The sequence below is a fragment of the Erinaceus europaeus genome, chromosome 2 (genome assembly GCF_950295315.1).
Source record: "Erinaceus europaeus chromosome 2, mEriEur2.1, whole genome shotgun sequence".
Classification (NCBI taxonomy): Eukaryota; Metazoa; Chordata; class Mammalia; order Eulipotyphla; family Erinaceidae; genus Erinaceus; species Erinaceus europaeus.
The window spans coordinates 202,352,994-202,376,725 of record NC_080163.1 but is presented as its reverse complement, the minus strand read 5'-3'; the positions used below and the strand labels follow the sequence as shown (position 1 = coordinate 202,376,725).

General features: G+C 44.7%; 2 protein-coding genes across 5 annotated transcripts in view; one reads left to right on the top strand and one right to left on the bottom strand.

Annotated features, from left to right (window-relative positions):
* The window catches only part of TBCK (TBC1 domain containing kinase), a 153,457-nt gene that overhangs the window by 91,714 nt on the left and 38,011 nt on the right, over positions 1 to 23,732 (bottom strand). Inside the window, exon 2 of one of the 3 annotated variants that reach the window (XM_060186295.1) lies at positions 1,226 to 1,446. In XM_060186295.1, coding sequence (XP_060042278.1) covers positions 1,226 to 1,418 — 193 coding nt within the window. In that variant the 5' untranslated portion in view covers positions 1,419 to 1,446. Of the gene's footprint in view, positions 1 to 1,225; positions 1,447 to 23,732 lie in introns of those variants that run through there. The other 2 variants (XM_060186298.1, XM_060186296.1) reach the window with 2 other exon arrangements.
* On the top strand, positions 5,715 to 20,144 carry AIMP1 (aminoacyl tRNA synthetase complex interacting multifunctional protein 1). 2 transcript variants are annotated; one of them, XM_007531233.3, is made up of 7 exons: positions 5,715 to 5,851; positions 8,065 to 8,198; positions 8,779 to 8,892; positions 13,068 to 13,238; positions 16,051 to 16,262; positions 16,818 to 16,986; positions 19,917 to 20,144. In XM_007531233.3, coding segments are annotated over exons 1-7 (969 nt in total). In that variant the 5' UTR covers positions 5,715 to 5,849; the 3' UTR covers positions 20,084 to 20,144. The 2 variants fall into 2 exon arrangements, with proteins under 2 accessions (XP_007531295.2, XP_060042277.1); XM_060186294.1 differs by having other exon boundaries at positions 5,849 to 5,958.

Genomic DNA, 23,732 nt, shown 5'->3' with positions numbered 1-23,732 from the left:
CACCTGCAGACCTGCTTCACCGCCTGTGAAGCGACTCCCCCGCAGGTGGGGAGCCGGGGCTCGAACCGGGATCCTTATGCCGTGCGTTAACCTGCTGCGCTATCCCATGACGCCCTAAAAATATTTTTTAAGAAATGGAATCTCAGCATGCAATCAAGTTTCCAAAATAATTCCCAAATCATTAAATGATTGCCACCACAAGCTTTTTTAGTGGGGTGCTACAGAATGCCTAGGATGCCTGGCAAAACCCACATATCAAGCAGTAATCGTTTCGGCTGGTTGAGCACACGTGTTCCAAAGCAGGAGGACCCAGGTTCAAGCCTCCAGCCCCAGCCTGCAGGGGGAAAACTTTGTGAGTGGTGAAATAGTGCTGCATGTGTCTCTCTGTCTTTACCTCTTCCCTCTCGGTTCCTGGCCGTCTCTATCCAATAAATAAAGACAAGAAAAATAAAATAAATAATTAAAAATGTATATATAAAAAGAAGTAATCCTCAAGGGGCTGGGTGGTGAGCACAGATGTTACAACCTGGGTTCAAGCCCCTGGCCCACAACTGCAGAGGGAAGTTTCCTGAGAGGTGAAGCAGAGCTGCAGGTCTCTCTTTCTTTATCTCTCTGTCTTCTCTTGATTTCTATCTGACCCTAGCCATTAAATAAGGACATACATAAACAAAATACTTTAAAAGATAATTAGGAAAAAAGCAATTGCCAACAGGATATGAGAGTGTTGTGGGGAGTTTGGGGGAACTAGGTCATGGTACACAGTCCTCAGGAATAATACCAATGACTTAGGGGACTGGGTGGTGGCACACCTGGTGGGGAGCACATGTTGCAGTGTACAAGGACCCAGGTTTGAGCCCCTGGTCCCCACCTGCAAGCGGAAAGCTTTGTGAGTGGTGAAGCACTGTTGCAGGCCTCTGTCTCTCTCCCTCTCTATCATCCCCTTCCCCTTGATTTCTGGCTGTCTCTATCCAATAAATAAATAAAGATAATTTTTAAAAATGCCCTTCAAGAGAGATTCCTTCCCTTCTCTAAAAAGCAGAGTTAAAAATGTTATGATAGCTGCAAACCAGGAAGTCAACTGTTATGTTAACCAGACACCAAGATAGGAAAATGTGTGCATGCACACAATACAAGCTAATTGTTTTATATATTGGCTACATTTTTATAACTGAATTAGGTTAGAGTAGAGCATCTAACATAAGGGGGGGGGGAAATAATAACTCACCATGCTTTCCCCTAGAAATATCCACATACTGACACAGTCTGGGGTGGGTGATAGTCTTAAGGATCTGAAAACGTCCGAGAATTTTGATGGAATTTGGTGTGAGAGGGAGACCGTTGCTTCCGCAAACGTCGTGTGGCAGAGCCGAGGCAAAGAAGGTGAAGGCACCCATTTCAGCATCTTTCAAGGGAAACATCTCGGAATCCTAGATCTTCTGAGATAACCTGCAAACAGAACTTTATGACAGATCAACCAAATATTTAGCCAGTGTTTTCTCATTTTAAATTATATATATATATATATATTGAGGGTTGGGTGGTAGCACACTGTTTAGCATGTTACAATGAGCAAGGACCAGGGTTCAAGCCCCATTTCCCAGCTGCATGAAGAAAACTTCATGAGTAATGAAGCAGGGCTGCAGGCATCTTTCTGTCTCTTTCCCAATTTTCCCTTTGGAAGAAACATATTCAAACCAGTCTCCTAAAGGGATTCGGTGGTTATAGGGAATGACCACTCCTGATTTATTTTTCCTGAGATTGCTCAGAATGATATGGGACTTGTACTAATGAGCAGATGGCCAGCATCATTCCAAGGAGAAGGAACCACGGTGCTGGCATCAAGGGATTTTTTTTTCCTTACCACATAGATATTCCTGCCATCCGCTGGCACTTAGCTCAGCACAGTTAGGTCGACTAGAATGTAGTAGGCAAGTCCAAAATAATACTACACAACATAAATAATGGTACTGTAGAAGACACTGACGTGGGGAGTCGGGCGGTAGCACAAGGACCGGCATCAGGATCCCGGTTCGAGCCCCCGGCTCCCCACCTGCAGGGGAGTCGCTTCACAGGTGGTGAAGCAGGTCTGCAGGTGTCTGTCTTTCTCTCCTCCTCTCTGTCTTCCCCTCCTCTCTCCATTTCTCTCTGTCCTATCCAACAATGATGACAACAGCAGCAGCAATAATAACTACAACAACAATAAACAACAAGGGCAACAAAAGGGAAAACAAATACTTTTTTAAAATTAAAAAAAAAAAAAGACACCGACGTGGAAAGATTCAAAGAGCCTTTGCAAGCTGTGTACCCACGGCTAACACTAAAACTAAGAATGTAGACAGCACCAGTTCACCTCCTTGGAACTGCATGGCCCAAGAATTGTGAGCAGACCATGGAGCCAGTCTGGAAAAGGCTCTTCCAGGAATAGATTTCTCTCTGCCTCAATTGGGTGGGAGCAGGGGTTACACCTAGGTTGGCAAAACAGAATTTCTCTGTCTCTATCCAATAAATAAATAAATAAAAGATTGTTTAAAATAATATATAAGTTGGAGGAAGTGCCAATTTCAACACTTTTGTTACAATGGGCAAGCCCTAGATGAAGGGGACCTTGTGGCAGCAATGGAATTAAGATGTCAACGTCTGGTGTGCTGCACCAAAGTAAAAGACCCTGGGGTGGGGAGTAGGAGGGGAGAGTTCAAGTCCTGGAACAGGATGGCAGAGGACCTAGTGGAGGTTGTATTGGTATGTGGAAAACTGGGAAATGTTTTGCATGTACAAACTATTGTATTTACTGCCAAATGTAAAACATTAATCCCCCAAGAAAGAAATACAAAAATAAAAATAAAAAGATATAAGTTACTTGGGAAGCCATGGACTATTGCTTAAACGTACTTATTACAAAGTCATAATACTGCAAACATTGTACCATTTCTAGCACACAAACGATGCAAAAAATTATTGTAGTTAAGAAACAGAACGTCGGAGTCGGGCAGCAGCACGGTGGGTTAAGCACAACGTGGCACAAAGCGCAAGGACTGCCCTAAGGATCCCGGTTCTAGCCCCCAGCTCCCCACCTGCAGGGGAGTCGCTTCACAGGCGGTGAAACAGGTCTGCAGGTGTCTGTCTTTCTCTCCCCCTCTCTGTCTTCCCCTCCTCTCTCCATTTCTCTCTGTCTATCCAACAATGACATCAATAACTACAACAATAAAACAACAAGGGCAACAAAAGGGAATAAATAAATAAATAAATAAATAAATAAATAAATAAGAAATAGAATGTCACAGCAGGATGAGTAAGGGATGGTCTCACCCTCAGGCAGAAGTTGAAAAACAAGATCAGAAGAGCAAACACAAGCAGAACCTGAACTGAGTTGGTGTATTGCCCAAAGTAAAAGACTCCAGGGTGGGTGAGGGGAGAGATTACAGGTTCAAAAAGGATGACAGAGGACAGAGGACCTAGTGGGGGTTGTATCGTTATGTGGAAAACTGGGAAATGTTATGCATGTATAAACTATCGTATTTACTGTCAAATGTAAAACATTAATCTCCCAATAAAGAAATAAAAAAATAAGATTTTCAAAACTTAAAAAAAAAAGAAAGAGAATGTCAGTAAAAGAAGTAGCAGTTGGGAGTCGGGCGGTAGCGCAGCAGGTTAAGCACAGGTGGTGCAAAGTGCAAGGACTGCCATAAGGATCCTGGTTCGAGCACCCGGCTCCCCACCTTCAGGAAAGTTGCTTCAGAAGCAGTCCTAGTGAAAACTGGTCCTAGTCCAGTTTTCTAGGCTTATTCTCAACTCTGACACCATATTCACAGGCAATACTTTTAGTCCACATGCATATTAACCAACAGGCTCAGGCAAAAATTACTAATCATGTGCCCCTTGGACTTCCTAGCTTCTTCCTAAATGAAAAAGACCCCTACTTTCATCTGCTCTATTCCTATTTTTGGGTTCTTGTTTATTAAACATTTGTCTTATATATCTTACTGCTTTGTAGCCACCAAGTGGCAGATGCGACTATGATTCCATCCTGACTTCCCTGGGCAGATGATTTCACCCATGTGTTCTGGAGCCTCCCCTCCCCATATTCCTGCCCCACTAGGGACAGATAGAAACAAGCTGGGGGTGTGGATCCGCCTGCCAACACCCATGCCCAGCAATGACAGAAGCCAGAACTCCCACCTTCTGCATCCCATAAAGATCTTTGGTTCATACTCCCAGTGGGATAACAAATAAGGAAGCTTCCAACGGAGGGGATGGGACACGGAACTCTGGTAGTGGGAACTATATGAAATTGTACCCCTGTTATCTTATAGTCTTGTTAATCATTATTTTTTTTTAAATATTTTATTTTATTTATTTATTCCCTTTCGTTGCCCTTGTTGTTTTATTGTTGTAGTTGTTATTGTTGTTGTCGTTGTTGGATAGGACAGAGAGAAATGGAGAGAGGAGGGGAAGACAGAGAGGGGGAGAGAAAGACAGACACCTGCAGACCTGCTTCACCGCTTGTGAAGCGACTCCCCTGCAGGTGGGGAGCCGGGGTTCGAACCGAGATCCTTATGCCGGTCCTTGTGCTTTGCGCCACCTGCGCTTAACCCGCTGCACTACAGCCCGACTCCCCGTTAATCATTATTAAATCACTAATAATTTTTTTTAAAAAAGAAGTGAAGCCACAATCGTTGAAAAATTGGGGAATATATATGGAGGGGAGGGCGGGAAGAGATGGAGAGAGAGAGAAAGAGACAGAAATAGGTACAGAATCAGCCTCTGTTGGTGACCTTAGGATAACTTCTGCAGTTTCCAATGGGGAGAATGGGACACAAAACTCTGACGGTGGGAATCCTATGGAATTATACCCCTATTATTTACAGTTTTGTACATTAAGTCACTAGTAAAAAATAAAATAAAACAACAGTGTGCACATCTCTTCAAGAAACCTTGAAATGAAGCCCCAGAACACATTCAAAAGGACTTCCTTCTGTTACTCCACTTCCTCCTAGGGTAGAGAGAACTTCACAATTTCCATAAACGATGAAACCTTTGGAAAAACCAGAAGCGGATCCAAGCAAGAGGCGGCAGCTACGTGGATGGAGCCCCTTCGGGGGTGGGGGGCTGGGGAGGGAGGGGGTTGTCACCACTTGGGGTGTTTGAGCTGACGGTGCAGTGGTCCCCTTCCAAGGGCTGCAGGGTATTGGGGAGGCTAAGAGGGTGCACCTCAGAATGGAGACAGAGCTCAGACGAGCAGATGGGCTTCATTCCTCCAGCCCCAGTTCCTGCAGGGCTGCTACCTGCATCTGCTACCTCCACCTCCCAGCAGCCACACCCCCCAGCACCCCCAGATACTTGCCTCTTAAGCTGGGGTTGAGGGTGCAATGGCTCCTGCTCAGGGCAGCGGGGTCTGCATTGCAGGGGCTTTTAGAAAAGGATCATGGCAGGAGCTCCGAGATCAATCCAGCGAGATTCCAGCTTGGAATCCCCAGGCAGCAAGCTCCATTGAGACTCCACTCTGCCCTGCGCCTCCGTCGACGTCACAGCCCCGCGACGCGGCGCGGCCTTCACGAAAGGCCCCGATCTTCCGGGCGTCCCTCTTCCATTCCCCCTCCCCCCCCCCCCACGAGAAACTAAATCTAACCCATAAAAATGAAATACGTCGAGGTGAGTGTGACGAATGGAGGGACTGGACCTGGACGAGGCTAAGCCCGGCAGAGGGGGCAGAGTTGGGACTTGGAGAAGGGGGGGGTGTTTCTGCGGGGCTCGCCGGCGTCTGCGGTGGACACCTCGTCGGGGTCCTTGATGAGCGTCGTCGCGCTGAGGGCGGAAAGGGAACTCGGCCCCGCAGCCCCGGTCACGGCTTCATGTGAGTGTCTCCGGCTGGGGGGCTCCGGAGCCGGCGGGTCTGCGAGTGGCTCCGGCTGCGGCTCCGGAGCCGGGTGGGCTGCCCGGTTGTCTCCCGATCGGGTCTCGGTGCGGAAGCGCGGGCCTGGCCGGAAAGGGGCGACCGCGGGCTGGGCCTTTGAGGTCAGGGGAGAAAGATGGAGACGGTCAGAGACACGGAGAGACAGAGAGAGAGGAAGGGAGGGGGAAGGAGGGCGGGAGAGAGGACGCTCAATACCCGTTTTATTACAGGTAGAGGTACTGAGGACTTACCTCTGACGATAATAAGGTTAAGGAGTACAGAAACCCCAGTCTGTGCCATGACAGCGTCCATCTGTCTGTCTGTAGAATATGTGTGTGTGTGTGTGTGTGTGTGTGTGTGATCTGTACATGCGTCTGTCTGTCCATTACACAGCTCACCGAATAGGCGTATAGACTTAGGCCAAAATGCAGACGTGTGCGCACATGTATGCGGCGTATACACAGAGGTGTATACGTGTGTGTGTGTGTGTGTGTGTGTGTACACTCCGGCTTAGAAAGTTAGTGACTTTATTCGTGGAGCGACCACCGGAGATGTAGATGGGAAGCCGGGAGAGAGACACCCGCAGGCCCCCCCCCCCCACCTCTCCCCGCTCGCAAAGCTTCCCCCCTGCGGCTGGGGTAGATAGCATAGTGGTTATGCAAAGAGATTCCGATGGCTGAGGCGTCAAGACCCAGGTTCAATTCCCCACACCACCAGAAACCAGTGCCCTGGTTAAAAAAGAAAAAGAAAAAAAAGCACCGGGGTCCTTGTACATTGTAAAGGGTGTGCTTAACCAGGTGGGCCACCACCCCAGTCTCCATTATATACATATACATAAATATATCTCTATATATCTATATTTAATTTCTTGATGGGGGGGGTTGATGTTTTATAGTTGACAGTAGATACAGTAGCTTGTACATGCATACCATTTCTCAGTTTTCCACATAACAATACAACCCCCACTAGGTCCTCCTCTGCCATCCTGTTCCAGGACCTGAACCCTTGCCTCCCCCCTCCTCACCCACCCCAGAGTCTTTTACTTTGGTGCAATACACCAGTATATATTTGTATATATACATATACATATTACATATATCAAGGAAAATGTAGACATTTGACTTTGCTATTTTTAAAGGATGAACTCTTAAATATTTTAATATTTTGTATTATTTATTAGATAGGAGGAGAAAACAGAGAGAGAGAGGCACCTGCTGCCCTGCTCTGCCACTTGTAAAGCTTCCTCCGTCTGCAGGTGGGAACCAGGGACTTGAACCTGGGTCCTTGCCCATTGTAGCATGTGCAGTCAGCCAACCAGGTGTGTCACCGTCTGGCACCAATTTACTTTGTGGTCACATTCTTTGATGACAGTAAGAACTTAGGTATCTTGATCCCTGAACATAAATGCTTTAAAAAAAATTAATTCATTTAATATAACAGGTTAAAGTTTGGTTTTCAAGTTGAGAGACACGAACATGATAACCAATTAATTGTTTTATCTACTCATTGATTAAAGTAGAAATTTACCAACTATCCTGTTGTTTTTGTTTTCTTAAGTATTTCATTTATTTATTAGATTGAGAGAGAAGGGGGAGAGCAGGGGGGAAGAGAGAGAGAGAGAGAGAGACACCTGCCCCACTGCTTCACTACTCATGGACGTATGTTGTTGACTATACCAGGTAGAGATCTTTGAATTGATCAGGCTATGTCCTGATGGATAGGGAGTACAAAAATCCAATTCTGTGCCATAAAACATATATATATATGAGAGGGGCGATAAAGGCACTTGCAGACCTGCTTCACCACTGGTAAAGCATCCCCCTTTCCCCTTGCAGGTAGGGGTCCTTTCGCATGTCTTCTGTCTCTCTCTCTCTCCCCTCTCTCCCTCTGTCTCTCTCCCTCTCCCTCTCCCTCTCCCTCTCCCTCTCCCTCTCCCTCTCCCTTGGAAGCAGTGGTGGGATCCCATGAGTGCACAGTGTAGTGAAGCCTTGGCAACAGACACAGAGAAGTGCTCTCTCTACTTCCGGTTTGTCACTCCTCACAGGAAGGGTGCTTTCCTGGCAGACGCTGCTCTCTATATCCACTATCCTTTTGGACTGTTTTTTTCAGTGTCTTGTGCACTATTTTTTTCCCCCCTGTATAATGTTATCCTTTTTTTTTTTTTCCCCACTTAGGATTTTTTGCCGTTTCTTGGCAAAAATGGCAACTAACGATGCTGTTCTGAAGAGACTGGAGCAGAAGGGTGCTGAGGCAGATCAAATTATTGAATATCTCAAGCAGCAGGTTGCTCTTCTTAAAGAGAAAGCGGGTAAGAACAATGTTAACATTCTACAACCCCCTAATAGTGATTGACACATAAGCAGCAAAAGTGATTATTTGCTGCATAAATTATTACTTAGTCATTATGTGGTGATAAATTATAGATTCCTTTAACATATTAATAAGTAAAATAATAGAGGATTAAAGGAAATTAAAATTGTCTTATATATGGTGTGTAAACTAGTAAATTAATATCAAATATAGATATACATCAAGACTATTAAGAGCTGGTGAATGTTTAAAGTAAGCTGACAGAGAGGTTGCTTTTGTTCAGATGCATTTCATTTTACAGTAGCCAATGTTATTGTCTTGATATAAAGTCCACACAGCATCAGAGCTCCTTCCAGTGCTGCAAGGGCTGAGCTGTGGTGATGAGAATGATGAAAACTCATCCCAGCTATCTTATAATTTTGTATACCAATATTAAATCACTAATAAAATTTTATTCTATTTATTTGTTTATTTATGTATTTTACCAGAGCAGTGCTCAACTCTGGCGTATGGTGGTGTTGGGGATTGAACCTGGGACCTTTGGTCTGTATTATTAAAGTGGATCTTCTTGATTCTAGTTTTACAGGCAACTTTAAGAGAAGAGAAGAAACTACGAGTTGAAAATGCCAAATTGAAAAAGGAGATAGAAGAACTGAAACAAGAGCTAATTCAGGCAGAAATTCAGAATGGAGGTGAGTAAGCATAGAAATATCAAGCTGTGGGAGTCGGGCGGTAGCGCAGCGGGTTAAGCGCAGGTGGTGCAAAGCGCAAGGACCACCGTAAGGATCCCGGTTTGAGCCCCCGGCTCCCCACCTGTAGGGCCGTCGCTTCACAGGCGGTGAAGCAGGTCTGCAGGTGTCTGTCTTCCCCTTCTCTCTCCATGTCTCTCTGTCCTATCTAACAACAACAGCATCAACAACAACAATAATAATAACTACAACAACAATGAAAAACAATAAGGGCAACAAAAGGGAAAATAAAAAAGAAAAAAAAAAAGAAAGAGCAAGCTGCTTTGAATGACAGTGATGATTCTGTCATCCGCTAGTGTTGCCCTTAGGTTCTCATCAGATTCTCACAACAGATGCTTCTCTGCATCCACCCTTCCTGACAAACAAGAAGAGGGGGCGCCGGGTGGTGGTGCACTTGGTTCAGTTACTGTGCACAAGGACCCGGGTTCAAGCCCTGAGGCCCCACCTGCAGGGGGAGAGCTTTGTGAGTGGTAAAGCAGTGCTGTAGGCGTCTCTCTCTCTCTCTCTCTCTCTCTCTCTCCTTCTCTGTTGTCCTTCCCTCTTGATTTCTGGCTCTGTTCAATAAATAAAAAATGAAAATTAAAAATAATTTTAAAAAAGAGGAAGAAGATGAGAATATTGGAAAGGAAAATGATCTTGCCTGAGCTCACCCAGTCAGTTACAAAGCCGGGGCTTTTGAATCTTCTTAGTTTCTGTATTTCATCTTAGTCATCACAGTTCCCTACTAAATAGCTATTGAAAATAAGCCATCATAACCTTTAGTTAATACTCATTGATTTATTTATTCCCTTTTGTTGCCCTTGTTGTTTTATTGTTGTAGTTATTATTGTTGTTGTTGTTGTTGGATAGGACAGAGAGAAATGGAGAGAGGGAGGGGAAGACAGAGAGGAGGAGAGAAAGACAGACACCTGCAGACTTGCTTCACCGCCTGTGAAGCGATTCCCCTGCAGGTGGGGAGCCGGGGTTTGAACCGGGATCCTTATGCCGGTCCTTGTGCTTTGAGCCACCTGCGCTTAGCCCGCTGCACTACAGCCCGACTCCCAATACTCATTGATTTTTATGTCAGACCCAGTGTGACACATGTGTCATATATTTCATCCTAGTTTTTTCTCCCCCGAATTAGACCATTTTCAAGTCATCCAAATTAGCAGTGCATATTCTTATTCAAACTGTCACATCGTATGCTTTTTTATTTTTATTTTGCCACTAGTGTTACTGCTGGGACACTCACTGTACTTGGATTATCCCTATACTCCTGGTGTCTTTTTTTTTTTTAACATAGAGGGTGAGATGCGATAGAGGGACAGACAGAGGCAAAGAGGTAAGGAAACAGACCACAGCACCGCTCCTGAATCCTCCCTGTGGTCTGCCTGCGGGAACTCCTAGGTGTGATGAAGTCTATACTCTATTGGGTGAACCATCTCCCTGCCACAGCAAAATCAAGTCTTACGTATGAATTCCAGAGGCGTCCAGATGCATTTGAGTGCCACACAAAACTGCTTTGTGTGCTGTAGACAAACCCTTTTTAGGAGCCTTAAGGAGGCAAAGTAGCTTCTCTTAGCATTTCCTGGGGTCTGTCACTCCATCAGTGAGTTTTTCTGAATGTTGTAGTATGGGCTCTGCCGTTATTAGGATAATCAAAGTTAGGAAAACTTGACAGTTAAGCCAAAAGGGCCAAAGAAGAAGAGTTTCCAGTGAGCGCTCGGAGGCTCGCTGTGTGTGAAGACCAGATTTGGAGCTGAAGGGTAGAAGTAAACAAGCAGCAGGAATTTTAAGAGTGTGAAGTTAATTTCCTTCCAGTTCTAGAATATTACCCTATGAACATTAGGCTTTTAAACTTCTATTTTACTTTTCAAAAGACAAGCATAAATCAGCGATTTGAGTGAAAGCTTTGAATTCTATCTCATGAAGAAAATAAAAAACAGCATAAAATTGGGACATAAAGAGCTTTACATGACTGAAAGAATCCCTCATCTCCAGGGAACAAACAGCAAAAGCACCTCAGAAAAGTCAGGGTTGACCAGAATTCACACCCACATCCTCCCCAAGATTCTACTTTTTCAATGTTAAGTAGCCTGTAAGAACATTTACAGGGAGCCGGGCGGTAGTGCAGCGGGTTAATCGCACGTGGTGCACAGTGCAAGGACCAGCATAAGGATCCCGGTTCGAGCCCCCGGCTCCCCACCTGCAGGGGAGTCGCTTCACAGGCGGTGAAGCAGGTCTGCAGGTGTCTGTCTTTCTCTCCCTCTCTCTGTCTTCCCTTCCTTTCTCCATTTATCTCTGTCCTATCCAACTACAACAACAGCAATAACAACTACAACAATGAAAAACAAGGGCAACAAAAAAGGAACATAAATAAGTAAATAAACAAAAATATTTTTAAAAAAGAAAATCTTAAATAAAAAAACATTTACAATAGGCTGTAGCGCAGCGGGTTAATCGCACGTGGTGCAAAGCACAGGGACCAGCGTAAGGATCCCAGTTCGAGCCCCTGGCCCCCCACCTGCAGGGGAGTCGCTTCACAGGCGGTGAAGCAGGTCTGCGGGTGTCTGTCTTTCTCTCCCTCTCTCTGTCTTCCCTTCCTTTCTCCATTTATCTCTGTCCTATCCAACTACAACAACAGCAATAACAACTACAACAATGAAAAACAAGGGCAACAAAAAAGGAACATAAATAAGTAAATAAACAAAAATATTTTTAAAAAAGAAAATCTTAAATAAAAAAACATTTACAATAGGCTGTAGCGCAGCGGGTTAATCGCACGTGGTGCAAAGCACAGGGACCAGCGTAAGGATCCCAGTTCGAGCCCCTGGCCCCCCACCTGCAGGGGAGTCGCTTCACAGGCGGTGAAGCAGGTCTGCAGGTGTCTGTCTTTCTCTCCCCCTCTCTGTCTTCCGCTCCTCTCTGCATTTCTCTCTGTCCTATCCAACAATGACGACATCAACAACAACAATAACTACAACAATAAAAAAAAAAAAAAACAAGGGCAACAAAAGAGAATAAATTTTTTTTAAAAAAAAAGACGAACATTTACAATAGTCCCAAAGCACCACCCCCCCCCCTTTAAAAAAATTGCTTATCAGGGCTGGGTAATGGAGCGCCTGGTTACAGTGCACAAGGACCAGGGTTCAGACCCCAGTCCCCACCTGCAGGGGGGAAGCTTCACTATTGTTGAAGCAGGGCTGCAGGTATATCTCTCTACCCCTCTCTCCCCCCATTCCTCTCAATTTCTGGCTGTTTCTATCCAACAAATAAATAAAGATAATTAAAAAAATTGTTTATCCAGGCCGGGAGTATGGATCGACTTGCCAATGCCCACGTCCAGCAGAGAAGCAATTATAGAAGCCTGAACTCCAACGTGCACCCCATAATGATCCTGGGTCCATATTCCCAGAGGAGTAAAGAATAGGAAAACTTCCATTGGAGGGGGAGGGATATGGAACTCTGGTGGTGGGAACTGTGTGGAATTGTACCCCTCTTACCTAGTAAATTTGTTGATTATTATTAAATCAGTAATAAAAAAATAAGAAAAAAAATGGCTTCTCAAGGTAGAATTATGGACAAGTAATGTCTCTCCATAATTCTGATACAGAAATGACTAGTATTGAAACACTGTCCCATTGATCATTCTTTATAAACATCTGGAATTGCCAAAACAGCTCATTTGGGTAGTGTACTGTTTTGCCATGTACACCCCTAGTTTGAGCTTGCCCCTCTCCTACCCCCCACCCCCCCCAAGAAGCTTCAGTGCTCTCTGTCCTTCTTCCTCTATCTGAAAAGGTCACTCAAGTTATGAAGCCTCAGTGAAGAGAGATGAATTAATAGGAAAGAAGAATGACAGGCAGCCCAGCCTGAGTGTTAATATACTATCATGTCAAACCAGGCACCTGTAGTTCTAGTCTCTGTATATACATTCTTATCACCCTACCCACGGTCTCTGTGATGAACCAGGCACTTACTCTGATATAATGTTTAACATAGTCATTTCCTGTACAGTCTTAGATGTTAGGCAGTTGGCAGTCACGTGTAGTGCATTTTAAAAGTTCCCATTTGTAGTTCAGTTTCATATTTTCATTTGCTATGTTAATCTGATATAAATCTCATTGTTTATTTATCAGTGAAGCAGATACCTGTCCCATCTGTTCCTCCACTGCAAGTTAATTCTCCACTTTCTGGAAGTGTGACAGAATCCATACCAGTAACATCTATACCATCCGGTGCAAAGGATCAAGTGAAAGAAGGAGGCAAAGGAGAAGAGAAGAAGGTGAAAGAGAAAAGTGAAAAGAAAGGTATTCTTAGCCTTAAAGTTTACTTGGTTCTTGAATATGTGAACTGCATTACGGTGTGAAAAGCCTGAGGCCACCTCTCTGAGAACTGCAGTAGGCAGAACGCCACCACTCACTCCAGCAGCTGTGCTAGAAATGACGTAGTCAGCATTCACTTTGCCTCTAGTTGAACTTGCCACATCCTGTCCTTCCTCACGAGATATTGTCACAGCCCAGCTCTGCTTCTTCATGTCATTAGAGGCCAACATAGGCCAAGTCCTGATTTCTCATCTGAATTAATGTTAGAGCCTCCCTTTTTATGTGTTTATGTAGCCTTACTTTACTGCTGAGGCTTGTTTTCTTTTTCTATCTAAAATTTCTTACTGTGTATGAGAGAGAGAGAGAGAGGGAGAGAGAGAGGGAGAGAGACAGGGAGAGAACGAGAACCAGAATAGTGCTCTGGCACATATGATGCTGGGGACTGAGTGCAGAGCCTCAAGCTTGAGAGTCTCATGCTGTAGCCACTGCGGCCTTTGAAAGCTGTTAAAGCTTTTGTTTGTTTGCTTTATAAAGCCTCACCCCTCCACCTGCTAGATAGCATTGTGGTTACACAAAAAGAATTGCATACCTTAGGCTTCAAGGTCCCAGATTCAACCCCTAGCACCACCATAAATCAGAGAAGCAGTGCTCTGGTAAAGAATAGAAAAGAAAGGGAAGGGAAGGGAAGGGAAGGGATAGGAAGGGAAGGGAAGGGAAGAGAAAGAAAGGAAAAACTTTTTTCCGATGTCTAAAAAAAGTGATGTTATAGTTCATAACATTTCCCATGCACTGATTTAAAACTTTTTCTGAGACTATGAGGTGGTTGATGATTTACGAAACCTTTATATATATATATATATATATATAGCTTTGGAACTTAGTTCTCCTTAGCACTTAGCAGTGTCTAAGGGTGAAGTCGATGGGACTTGAGTAAGTGGCGTCACCACTAGGTGGTGTGGTTATAATGAGAACAAGTCAGTCTTCCACTTGATTAAATTGCTTAAGGGGAGGCACAAAACACCCACACAACATGCTCTTAGGTTTGCTAAGGTCCAGGTTCATTTCTCCAGGGATGACGCACTGTCTGTTACTCTGACCACAGGATCTGTCTGCTTTTCCATCAGATGAAGAACAAAGCCCTCATCTGGGCCAATGGAGGGAGTGCCTGAGAGGAAGCAGAGCTCTCTGGAGTATCTGCTTTGATGGGAATGCCCCCCCCCACACACACACACCCTTATCCAGTGCAGAGCACAGCAGCTCATGACCTTATGTGGTTTAGAGCATTTGAAATGTGTCAGGTGTTACCCAAGAAGTGGATTTAATAATGTCAGAGGGCTGTTCCATGGACATTTGGTTGCTAGGCTATCGGATTCCAAAATTCTGCTCTCCCAAGAGTTGTGGTACCCATCCAGCCTTTTTTGTTGTTTTAAGAATTTTTTTAATGTGTTAATTTATTTATTAGATAGAGACAAGGAAATGGAGAGGGGAACAGGAGATAGAGAAGGAGAGAGACAGCCATCTGTAGCACTGCTTTATCACTAATGAAGCTTCCCTTCTACCCTCCTACCCCTCACCCCGGGTGAGGACAGGAGCTTGAATCCAGGTTCTGAAGCACTGTAACATGCACTCAACCAGTTGCAACACTGCCACTACCCACCCCCCACCACACCGCCACCCCCTAGTCTCTGTAGACTGCATCATAGAGGTACTTACTACTCTTTTTCAGTCAGACATTTTTAAAATTCCTGCTGATGACCAATAGCATTCCTGGTATAGATTTTAATTTTTGTAATCATTCTTAGAACATGGTGATTTAATCTTTCAGATGGCTCAGAAAGCATTTCAAGAGTCTAGCAAGTGGATGAAAGTTTAGAAATATACAGTATTTTAAAGTAAATATGTAGCTGATGATTCTGAGATAACCTAGGTTTTTGGTGTACAGCCTCTATAGTTCACCTGGATAGTGTTCCCTGCTTTGCAATACCTGCGAGCCAGGTTCTAGCTTGACCTCCACACTGGAGGAAGCTTTGCCCTCTCTCTCTGATTTTGTCTTTCTGTTGAAAAAAAAAAGAGAGATTTTTAAGTCTGTTTCTAGCAGTATGTCGACACAGGCCAATATCATCTGGATTATTTACCATTTAAAAAAAAAAGTCTTTGCTAATTTGTCATACAGAAAGCTGCAGAAATGGGAAGTCATTCCATATTTACTCTCTGGTGTGTTTTAACTGATGAAAGAATCACTTTATTAGTGAACTTAAAGCTGACTGCCAGTTGTGACATCCTGCCTCTCCGCCCCCTCAAATATAGGAGTTTTTACCCTCTGAATAATCACACTAAAAGCCTTGCAGGACATGCTACAGCTGTCTCCAGGAAAGGCACGTTTTATCTTTGCAAGGCCATGCGGTTTGTACGTTCATCTTTGCATCTCTGAAGTCTCACGTCACCACCCCTCAACTCTACTACAGTGCAGTCAGAATATACATGGGTCAGCATGCTTGTGCTCTGATAAAACCAGGTAGAGGAAAAGCAAACAGCAGGTTGGGCTTGGTCCAGGAGCCACATTTTGCCAACCTCCGCTGTCTGTCCACAGTTAGAGATTTAGCTGTTCACAAAGAAATAGCCAAGACAGAGCTACAGATACCCTCACGTGGATGATTCCTTTTTTAGTGCTATGTAAGTCAAGGCAGATGATAGGCACTTCCACCTAAGCCTGCCTGTATTCTTGCTATGGGTTTTCCTAGAGCTTATTTTTGTTTCACTCGAGTGTTGTCTGTTCCTTTTTTTTTTTTTTTTTTAGGAGAGAAAAAAGAAAAAAAGCAGCCACCAGCAGCAGGAAGTGCTGATTCTAAACCAGTAGATGTTTCTCGCCTGGACCTCCGAATTGGCTGTATCCTTAATGCCAAAAAACACCCAGATGCTGACTCTCTGTACGTGGAGGAAATAGATGTGGGAGAAGCCGCCCCAAGGACGGTGGTCAGTGGCCTGGTCAATCATGTTCCTCTTGAACAGGTAAGCTGCACTGCAAACATTAGCTCTGCTGACACATGCCACTGTCCTTTACCTTTTTTTTATATATATATAAGATGCATCTGTTTTCTCCCTTCTGTTGTTACCAAGGGTTATTGCTAGGACTTGATGCCTCTGCACATTGAAGCCATTACTCCTGCTGGCCATTTTTTTTTTGTATTACTTTATTATTTTATTTGATAGGACAGAGAAATTGGAAGGGGAGAGAGTGAAAGAGGGAGGCCAGGTGGCGGTGTACCTGGTTAAGTGCACATATTACAGTGTGCCAGTATTCGGGTTCAAGCCCCCCCCCCCCTTTCAGGGAGAAAGCTTCACAAGTAGTGAAGCAGGTCTGCAGGTGTCTCTGTCTCTCTCCCTCTCTTTCTCTTCTTCCTCTCTCATTTCCTGTCTCTACCCAATAGAAAAATAAATAAAAAGTTTAAAAAATAAAACACACAGTTACCATTTGCTGTGTGTCCACGTGCCTCCCTGTCATCTTTGTGTGATGATCCGAGGCCCCCTGAACATTTCTGACCTCCAAGCCTGTGTTCTGTGCAGATGCAGAATCGGATGGTGGTCTTACTTTGTAACCTGAAACCTGCAAAAATGAGAGGCGTACTGTCCCAGGCCATGGTGATGTGTGCCAGCTCCCCAGAGAAGGTGGAGATCTTGGCGCCTCCAGACGGGTCTGTCCCCGGGGACAGAATCACTTTTGACACTTTCCCCGGTAAGTCTGTGCTAGTTGCCTTTTAACATAGCCTAGCAACCGGCACTATTACAGCCATGTTGGCAACGCTTGAGTGTAAAATCAGCCCTGCGTATGACTCCCGGGGCTCACCGAGACCATGATGGCTATCGCAGTGATTCTTACTGAGACTGACTCCGGGTGACGCACAGAACACAGCCTTCCGGAGCCCCCTCCCTGTGGACACGCCAACGAAGTCATCATCATCAGACAGACAGACAGACAGACAGACTCTCTGCTGGGCTCAAGATGAATTTAATACCCGCACAACAACAGATGAGTGTCTTAGCGGTTAGAGAATGAATGGGTGTGACTTAAACTCTAGATTGTAAGAATGACTCAGGCAGAGGAAAGATGGAAAAGTCAGGTGTTGAGGGGGAAGGTGTTCCCATTTTCAGGGTCCACCTGACAACATACCTGGTGCGTATTGTGCCAGTACTGGGCCTTAGGGCACAGTGGAGAACTCTACACGAACACACGGATGGGTCTGCATAAGCCGAGGAGGAAGTCTCTCCTCACACTGCTAGTTTTCTCTGGTGAAACCCTCCTAAGACAGATGCAGCTTTGTAATGCGTGAGAGACTGGCTGCAAGGAGGCCTTTGAAGCTGTGGTAGAAAGAATGCTTGGCAGATGTACAGTCAGTATTTCTTTCATGAAAGCAGAAAGGCCTCCTAAGTGAAATCAAAAGGCTCCATTTACTTACTTAAAGGACACTCATTTGGCCAGACCAGTGAGAAAAGCAGAAATAAGTGTAGCAAGTAGAATTAGGTTTAAAAGTCAGAGCTGCTCTGGAGACATTTTTAGTGAGAGCTGGGTTTTGGCAGGTGAAACAGTTCCATTGGCCCACGCGTCCCCACCACATTGAAGGCACCTTTGGTGCTTTGGTCTCTCACTCTGCCCCTAAATTGGGGAGAGGGAGATTTTAATGGAATAGTAAAGCTGGGAGGAATATTTAATTAAGCCTGTGTTTTTGAGCTTATGTTAGCTGTGTTTGTTGAAAGAATAGAGAGAGAGTTTTGACACTGGAATAATAAAATATGGCTGAAAGGAATGGGTTAATATCCTTAACCCAACCTGCTGTCCTATAAATGATGAATCTAGAAAAAAAAAATTTTTTTTTAAACATTTTTCAGAGCCGGGTGGTGGCGCACCCGGTTGAGCGCACATGTTACAGTGCGCAAGGACCTGAGTTCGAGCCTCGGTCCCGACCTGCAAGGGGAAAGCTTTGTGAATGGTGAAGTAGGGCTGCAGATGTCTCCGTCTCCCCCTTCCATCTTGATTTGCAGCTGCCTCTGTCCAATAAATAAAGATGTAAAAAGGAAAAACAAACCATTCTTGACTTTGAACACACATGCATTTCCAGACTGACCTTTGTAGATTGAAAACCCTAGTGGTTGGGGCGGGGGGTGTGGGGGATTGCAAAAGCTGACTCACTTCTCAGAGTGACGGCTCCTGGTTTTGGAAGCACATGCATATCACTCTACAGCACAACACAGAAACACTTTTCCCGACACAAGCAGTGCACTCTCCTGGGTACTCCACTGCCTGATCCCCTTTTAATGTAGATAGGAAGCAAGAGTGATGAAGTAGGTGTCTCTGCCTCTCTCTCTCTCTTAATGTTCCCCTCCCCTCTCAATTTCTCCATCTCTTATCAAAACTAAATAAGTAAAAAATAATAATAAATATGTATGATTTGTATTAAAGAGGAAAAGACAGGGAGATAGAGAGACACCATATTGCTGGAGCTTCCCCTAGTGCCCTGGCTCTTCCCATGTGATTCCAGGGCTTCAGTTTGGGTCATATACATGGCAAGGCCTTTTATCTGGTCAGCAATCTGTCCAGCAATATCGTCTTAAAATGTCTTGACCTTTCTAGATGAGACAAAGAAGGTCATCAGGGACACAACAGATAGACACACAAAGGCTAGACAACTACTTCCAAGGGCTGCTCAGGCAGGAGCCATATGGAAGTACGATTGAAGATTCAGGAACACAGCAGAACCTGAGGGAACACCTGTGCTGGCCTGAGCAACCTGTTCCCCTGCTCAGTGAAACAATAGCAGTCTGATTGTAGACCTTCATTCACGACGCACTGATTCCGGCGGAACATGCATTCTTGTCTTTTTCTCAGTTTTTTCCTTTAAATTGGGAAGATTAAACATTTGGTTTAGCATGATGTGAGATGTAAGAGTGTATTAAATAAAACAAGTCTGAGACATCTAAGAACAGAAAAGGAAGGGGCTGGGTGGTGGAGCACCTGGTTGAGCGCACATGTTACAGTGCGCTAGGACCCGGGTTCAAGCCCCCAGGGCCCACCTGCAGGGGGAAAGCTTTGTGAGTGGTGAAGCAGGGCTATAGGTGTCTCTCTGTCTCTCTATCACCCCCTACTCTCAATTTCTGGCTGTCTCTATCCAGTAAATAAAGATGATAAAGATAAAAAAGAAAGCCCCAGTTATTAGAACTCCTCTCCAGTACTGGTAAGAAATCTCTAGGTGTAATAGCAGCATTCTAGTCACTGTGTGCGCACGCATGCCTCTGCCATGTGTAGAAATGTCACACATCACATCAAATTATGCTCGTCTTTTTGTGGCTTTCCTTGCATATACAGTGATAGGATCAGCTTCTTGATTTTCTTTCCCAATGTGTGAAATGATTTCACTGATTTATACTACCTGCAAACATAGTGACCTATATGGGTGGGAAGTAATCTCTAACATTTGTTAGGAAATGACATAGCCTTGTTTGATTTCTGCCTGTCAAGAATATTCACTGATGAAACAGTAAAAGTAAAGTCGATATGAAAAGTCTCATCAGGCCTAGAGGTGAGAGTGTGCTGCCAGGACGCGTCCCTAGAAGCCTCTGTGGACCATTTATATCTAACGTGTCGGCTGTATGACTTTCTCCCCCCAACAGGAGAGCCCGACAAGGAGCTGAATCCCAAGAAGAAGATCTGGGAGCAGATCCAGCCCGACCTGCACACGAATGCGGAGTGTGTGGCCACATACAGAGGGGCGCCCTTTGAGGTGAAGGGGAAGGGTGTGTGCAGGGCCCAGACCATGGCCAACAGTGGGATCAAATAAAGTTCTCCAGCTCCCACCACAGCAATAAAAAGAAACACAGTTGTCACTTGCTCTCCCAAAACTGTAGCTGGCTCATTTTTTGTTATTTCTTTTCAAGACTTGCTACTTTGACCTGGTATCTATCTATCTATCTATCTGCGGCTTTTTTGAAAAGTTCTTTAGCAAAACACTACATTCTCACCTGTGGTTTTCGTACTTTATCGAGTAGGGAGGAAAGTTCCTGCTTGATGATGATCTACTAATTTCATTTTAACGGGGCTGAGGGTCAGCAGATTATTTGTCCTGCATACACACAGAAAGGCTGAGTTAGATGAGCAGTGTCTTTGTATGCACACTGGGCATGCTGCTTCAAGTCCCCAGGTGTCGAAGTTCAAGGACCAGCAAAAGGATCCTGGTTCGAGCCCCCAACACCTGCGGGGGGGGGGGGGGGAGTGTCACTTTGCAAGCAGTGAACTAGGTCTGCAGGTGTCTCTTATCTTCCCCTCCTCTCAGTCTTTCTGTCCTATGCATCAGCAACAGCAGCAACAACGGAAAAAAGATGGCCTCTAGGAGCAGTGGATGCATAGTGAAGGCACCGAGCCCCAGTGATCACCGTGCCCCCCCCCCCCAGGTGTTTGATCACTGCATATCTGGAGATGCCTCGAGTGGAGAATCTTAGCTGGTTGCCAGGGCCCTGAGATTCAACTCATCTCAGCATAAAGCAAGAATGACTTCAGTCGCCATTCAGTTGATCAGAAGAGGTCAGGTGGACACACACACAGGACATCCCAAGCTGGGACAGTGCCAAGCGTGCATTCTCCCACCCCAAGCTTCCAGGAGTGTTTATTGGTAAAATTATGCATTCCATCAAAGAAAAAAACAAGGAAAAATTAAAGATGTTTTTCCATAAGTGAAACAGACATCAGGAGTCTATCCGGGCACGAATAACATCACAGACAGATCAGTACATTCCTAAGGGGGAAAGCTTCAGGGGAAGGGTGCTTAAAACTGCCATCGTCCGAGTGTCATTACGTCAGGTGCGTTCCTTTGATGCCACAGATACTGAGTTTATTCCATGTACAGTCTCCAGACCCTCAGGGCGGCAGCCACTTAGAGGTGACCAATGCATTCAGGACCACTTTATGCCTGTGGGCAATAATCTGTGATATCCAAAGGGTTTTGTAATGAGAGACACAGCCTGAAAAACAGGCTTCATGGTATTTTTAGTCAGAGGAATGTATCTGACAACAGGCATCTAGCAAGCACAGAGGCAGAGGTAACAATCGGGATTTCTAATAACAAGTATCAGGAAGTCTGGGATCAGAATATATACTTCTTCAGCAGTATATATTGTGAGTGTCCTCTCTTTTTAGAAAGTAACTAGTTAAAATCATGTCAAGCAGAGTGGCTAACTGTTGGTCCTAGAGTCAGACATTCATGTTAAGGAGTCGGTCGGTAGCGCAGCGGTAAGCTCACATGACGCAAAGCACAAGGACCTGCGTAAGGATCCCAGTTCAAGCCCCTGGCTTCCCACCTGCAGGGAAGTCGCTTCACAGGCGGCGAAGCAGGCCTGCAGGTGTTTATCTTTCTCTCCCCTTCTCTGTCTTCCCCTCCTCTCCATTTCTCTCTGTCCTATCCAACGACGACGATGATAATAACCACAACAATAAAACAAGGGCAACAAAAGGGAAAAATAAATTTTTTTTTTTAAATTCATGTTAAGCGTGCCGATGTGAGAAAGAAGATGAGTTGACTTCATACCTTAGGCTCTGAGGTCCCGCTGCAGTTCCCAGCGCCACCATAACGCAGAGTTGAGCGTTGCTCTGGATAGAAGGAGAGGAAGGGGAATGGGAAAGAAAAGCCAAAACATGAATTAATAAGGAACAAATTTTCAAGTTAGATAAAAAGCAGATCTCAATTGAGTTATCCATTTAGCCCTATTCTGTCATGATTTTTATGGAAAGCACAATCCTGTTTTGTGTGTACTGCGGAAATGAGGGTTGTCAAGCAATGACAAAAACAGTTATTTTTGTGAATGGGCTGTAGCCCTTCTGGGCCGCATCTGCTCATCAGCCCTTCACGGGTTTCAACAAGAACACCTGAGGCCTCTTGGATCTGCAAACTGAACCAGCAAATACCCAGAAAATACACTGAAGAAAACAAAAACAAGAGAAGCTTTTCTTAGCTATCAATGAATGATATAAAACCATTTTTAGTTAAGTCACTATGGTATTTACAGTAAATAGCAGAAAATAAAAATTTGAAGTAGATCTAGAAATAAAGGAGCTGCAGCTTCTCTACCTGCCTTCCGACTCCTGCAGTCCCTTGACCTTCCTTCAGTAGGAAATAGATGGATTACTTAATAAACAGAGCACATACAATCTGCCACTCATCTGAAAGGAAGTAGGTACCCTGCCTTAGGTACCTAGAAATAAAAGACTGAAGAAATTACCAGTTACCTTAGGCAAAACTACCATAAATAAAGTAAGAAGATGAATAATGCAATTTTTTGATGAATTCACAACATGAAAGGCAGATATCATACCAGGAAAGTCTTCCAATTGGGGATGTTTATACGCTTTCCTCATGTTTGGAGCTCCTCCTCACTGCCCTAATTCAGCTTTTTAGGCCTGTTCTCAATTCTGACACCATCTTCCCAGACAATACATTTAGTCCACCTGCATGTTAACTGTCAGGCTCAGACAAAAGTTACTGAAATCATGGGCCCCTTGGAACATACCTAAAATAGACTTCTAGCTTCTTCCCACTCAAAGACCCCTCGTTTCATTTGCTCTGTGCCTACCTATGGTTTCCTGTTTACTAAACAATTTTTCCTGCTTTCTATCTTACCATTGTTCAGCCACCAAGTTGCAGAGGCTCCCATGACGCCAACCTGGTTTCCCTGGGCAGACGACCTCACCAATATATCCTGAAGTCTCACTTCCCCAGAGCCTTGCCCCACAAGGGAAAGATAGAAACAGGCTGGGGGTATGAACTGACCTGGCAACATCCATGTCCAGTGGAGAAACAATTACAGAAGCCTGACCTTCCACCTTTTGCACCCCAAAAAGATCTTTAGTCCATATTCCCAGAGGGATAAAGAACAGGGAAGCTTCCAATGGAGGGGATGGGACATGGAACTCTGGTGGTGGGAACTGTGTGGGATCGTACTCATTATCTTACAATCTTGTTGATCATTAAATCACTAATTTTTTTTTAAAGAACACCTGGGAAGAAATCTCCATTGTCCTGTGCATGACCCAGGTTTATATTAAAATTCAAGAATATATATATATATATGTCGACCAGATATTGACTTACTCTAGACTTGACTGTTGGGACAACCTGCAATTATTTTCCTTCAGTCTTCACTGCAGTTTTTGAGAACGTTTCTGAACCTCTCAGCCAAACCAAAGTAGTGACTGGCCTTTTAAGTGCAAGAGAGCCTCTGATTCCACGGAGCTGTGCTCACCTGCAGTCAATATATTCTAGCACTCGCTTCAGCTGCAGGGCTCAGCTCAGACTTGCTATCCCAGTTCCCAGGCTTAAATAGGAGCCCCTGGTTACAGGAAAGTGTCCCTCCCAGGTGCAGGCCCATGGCATCCTTCATTATATACCAGTAACTAGGAAGTCAGTTCTCCAAATGCAGAAACAGACTAACAGAGATGAA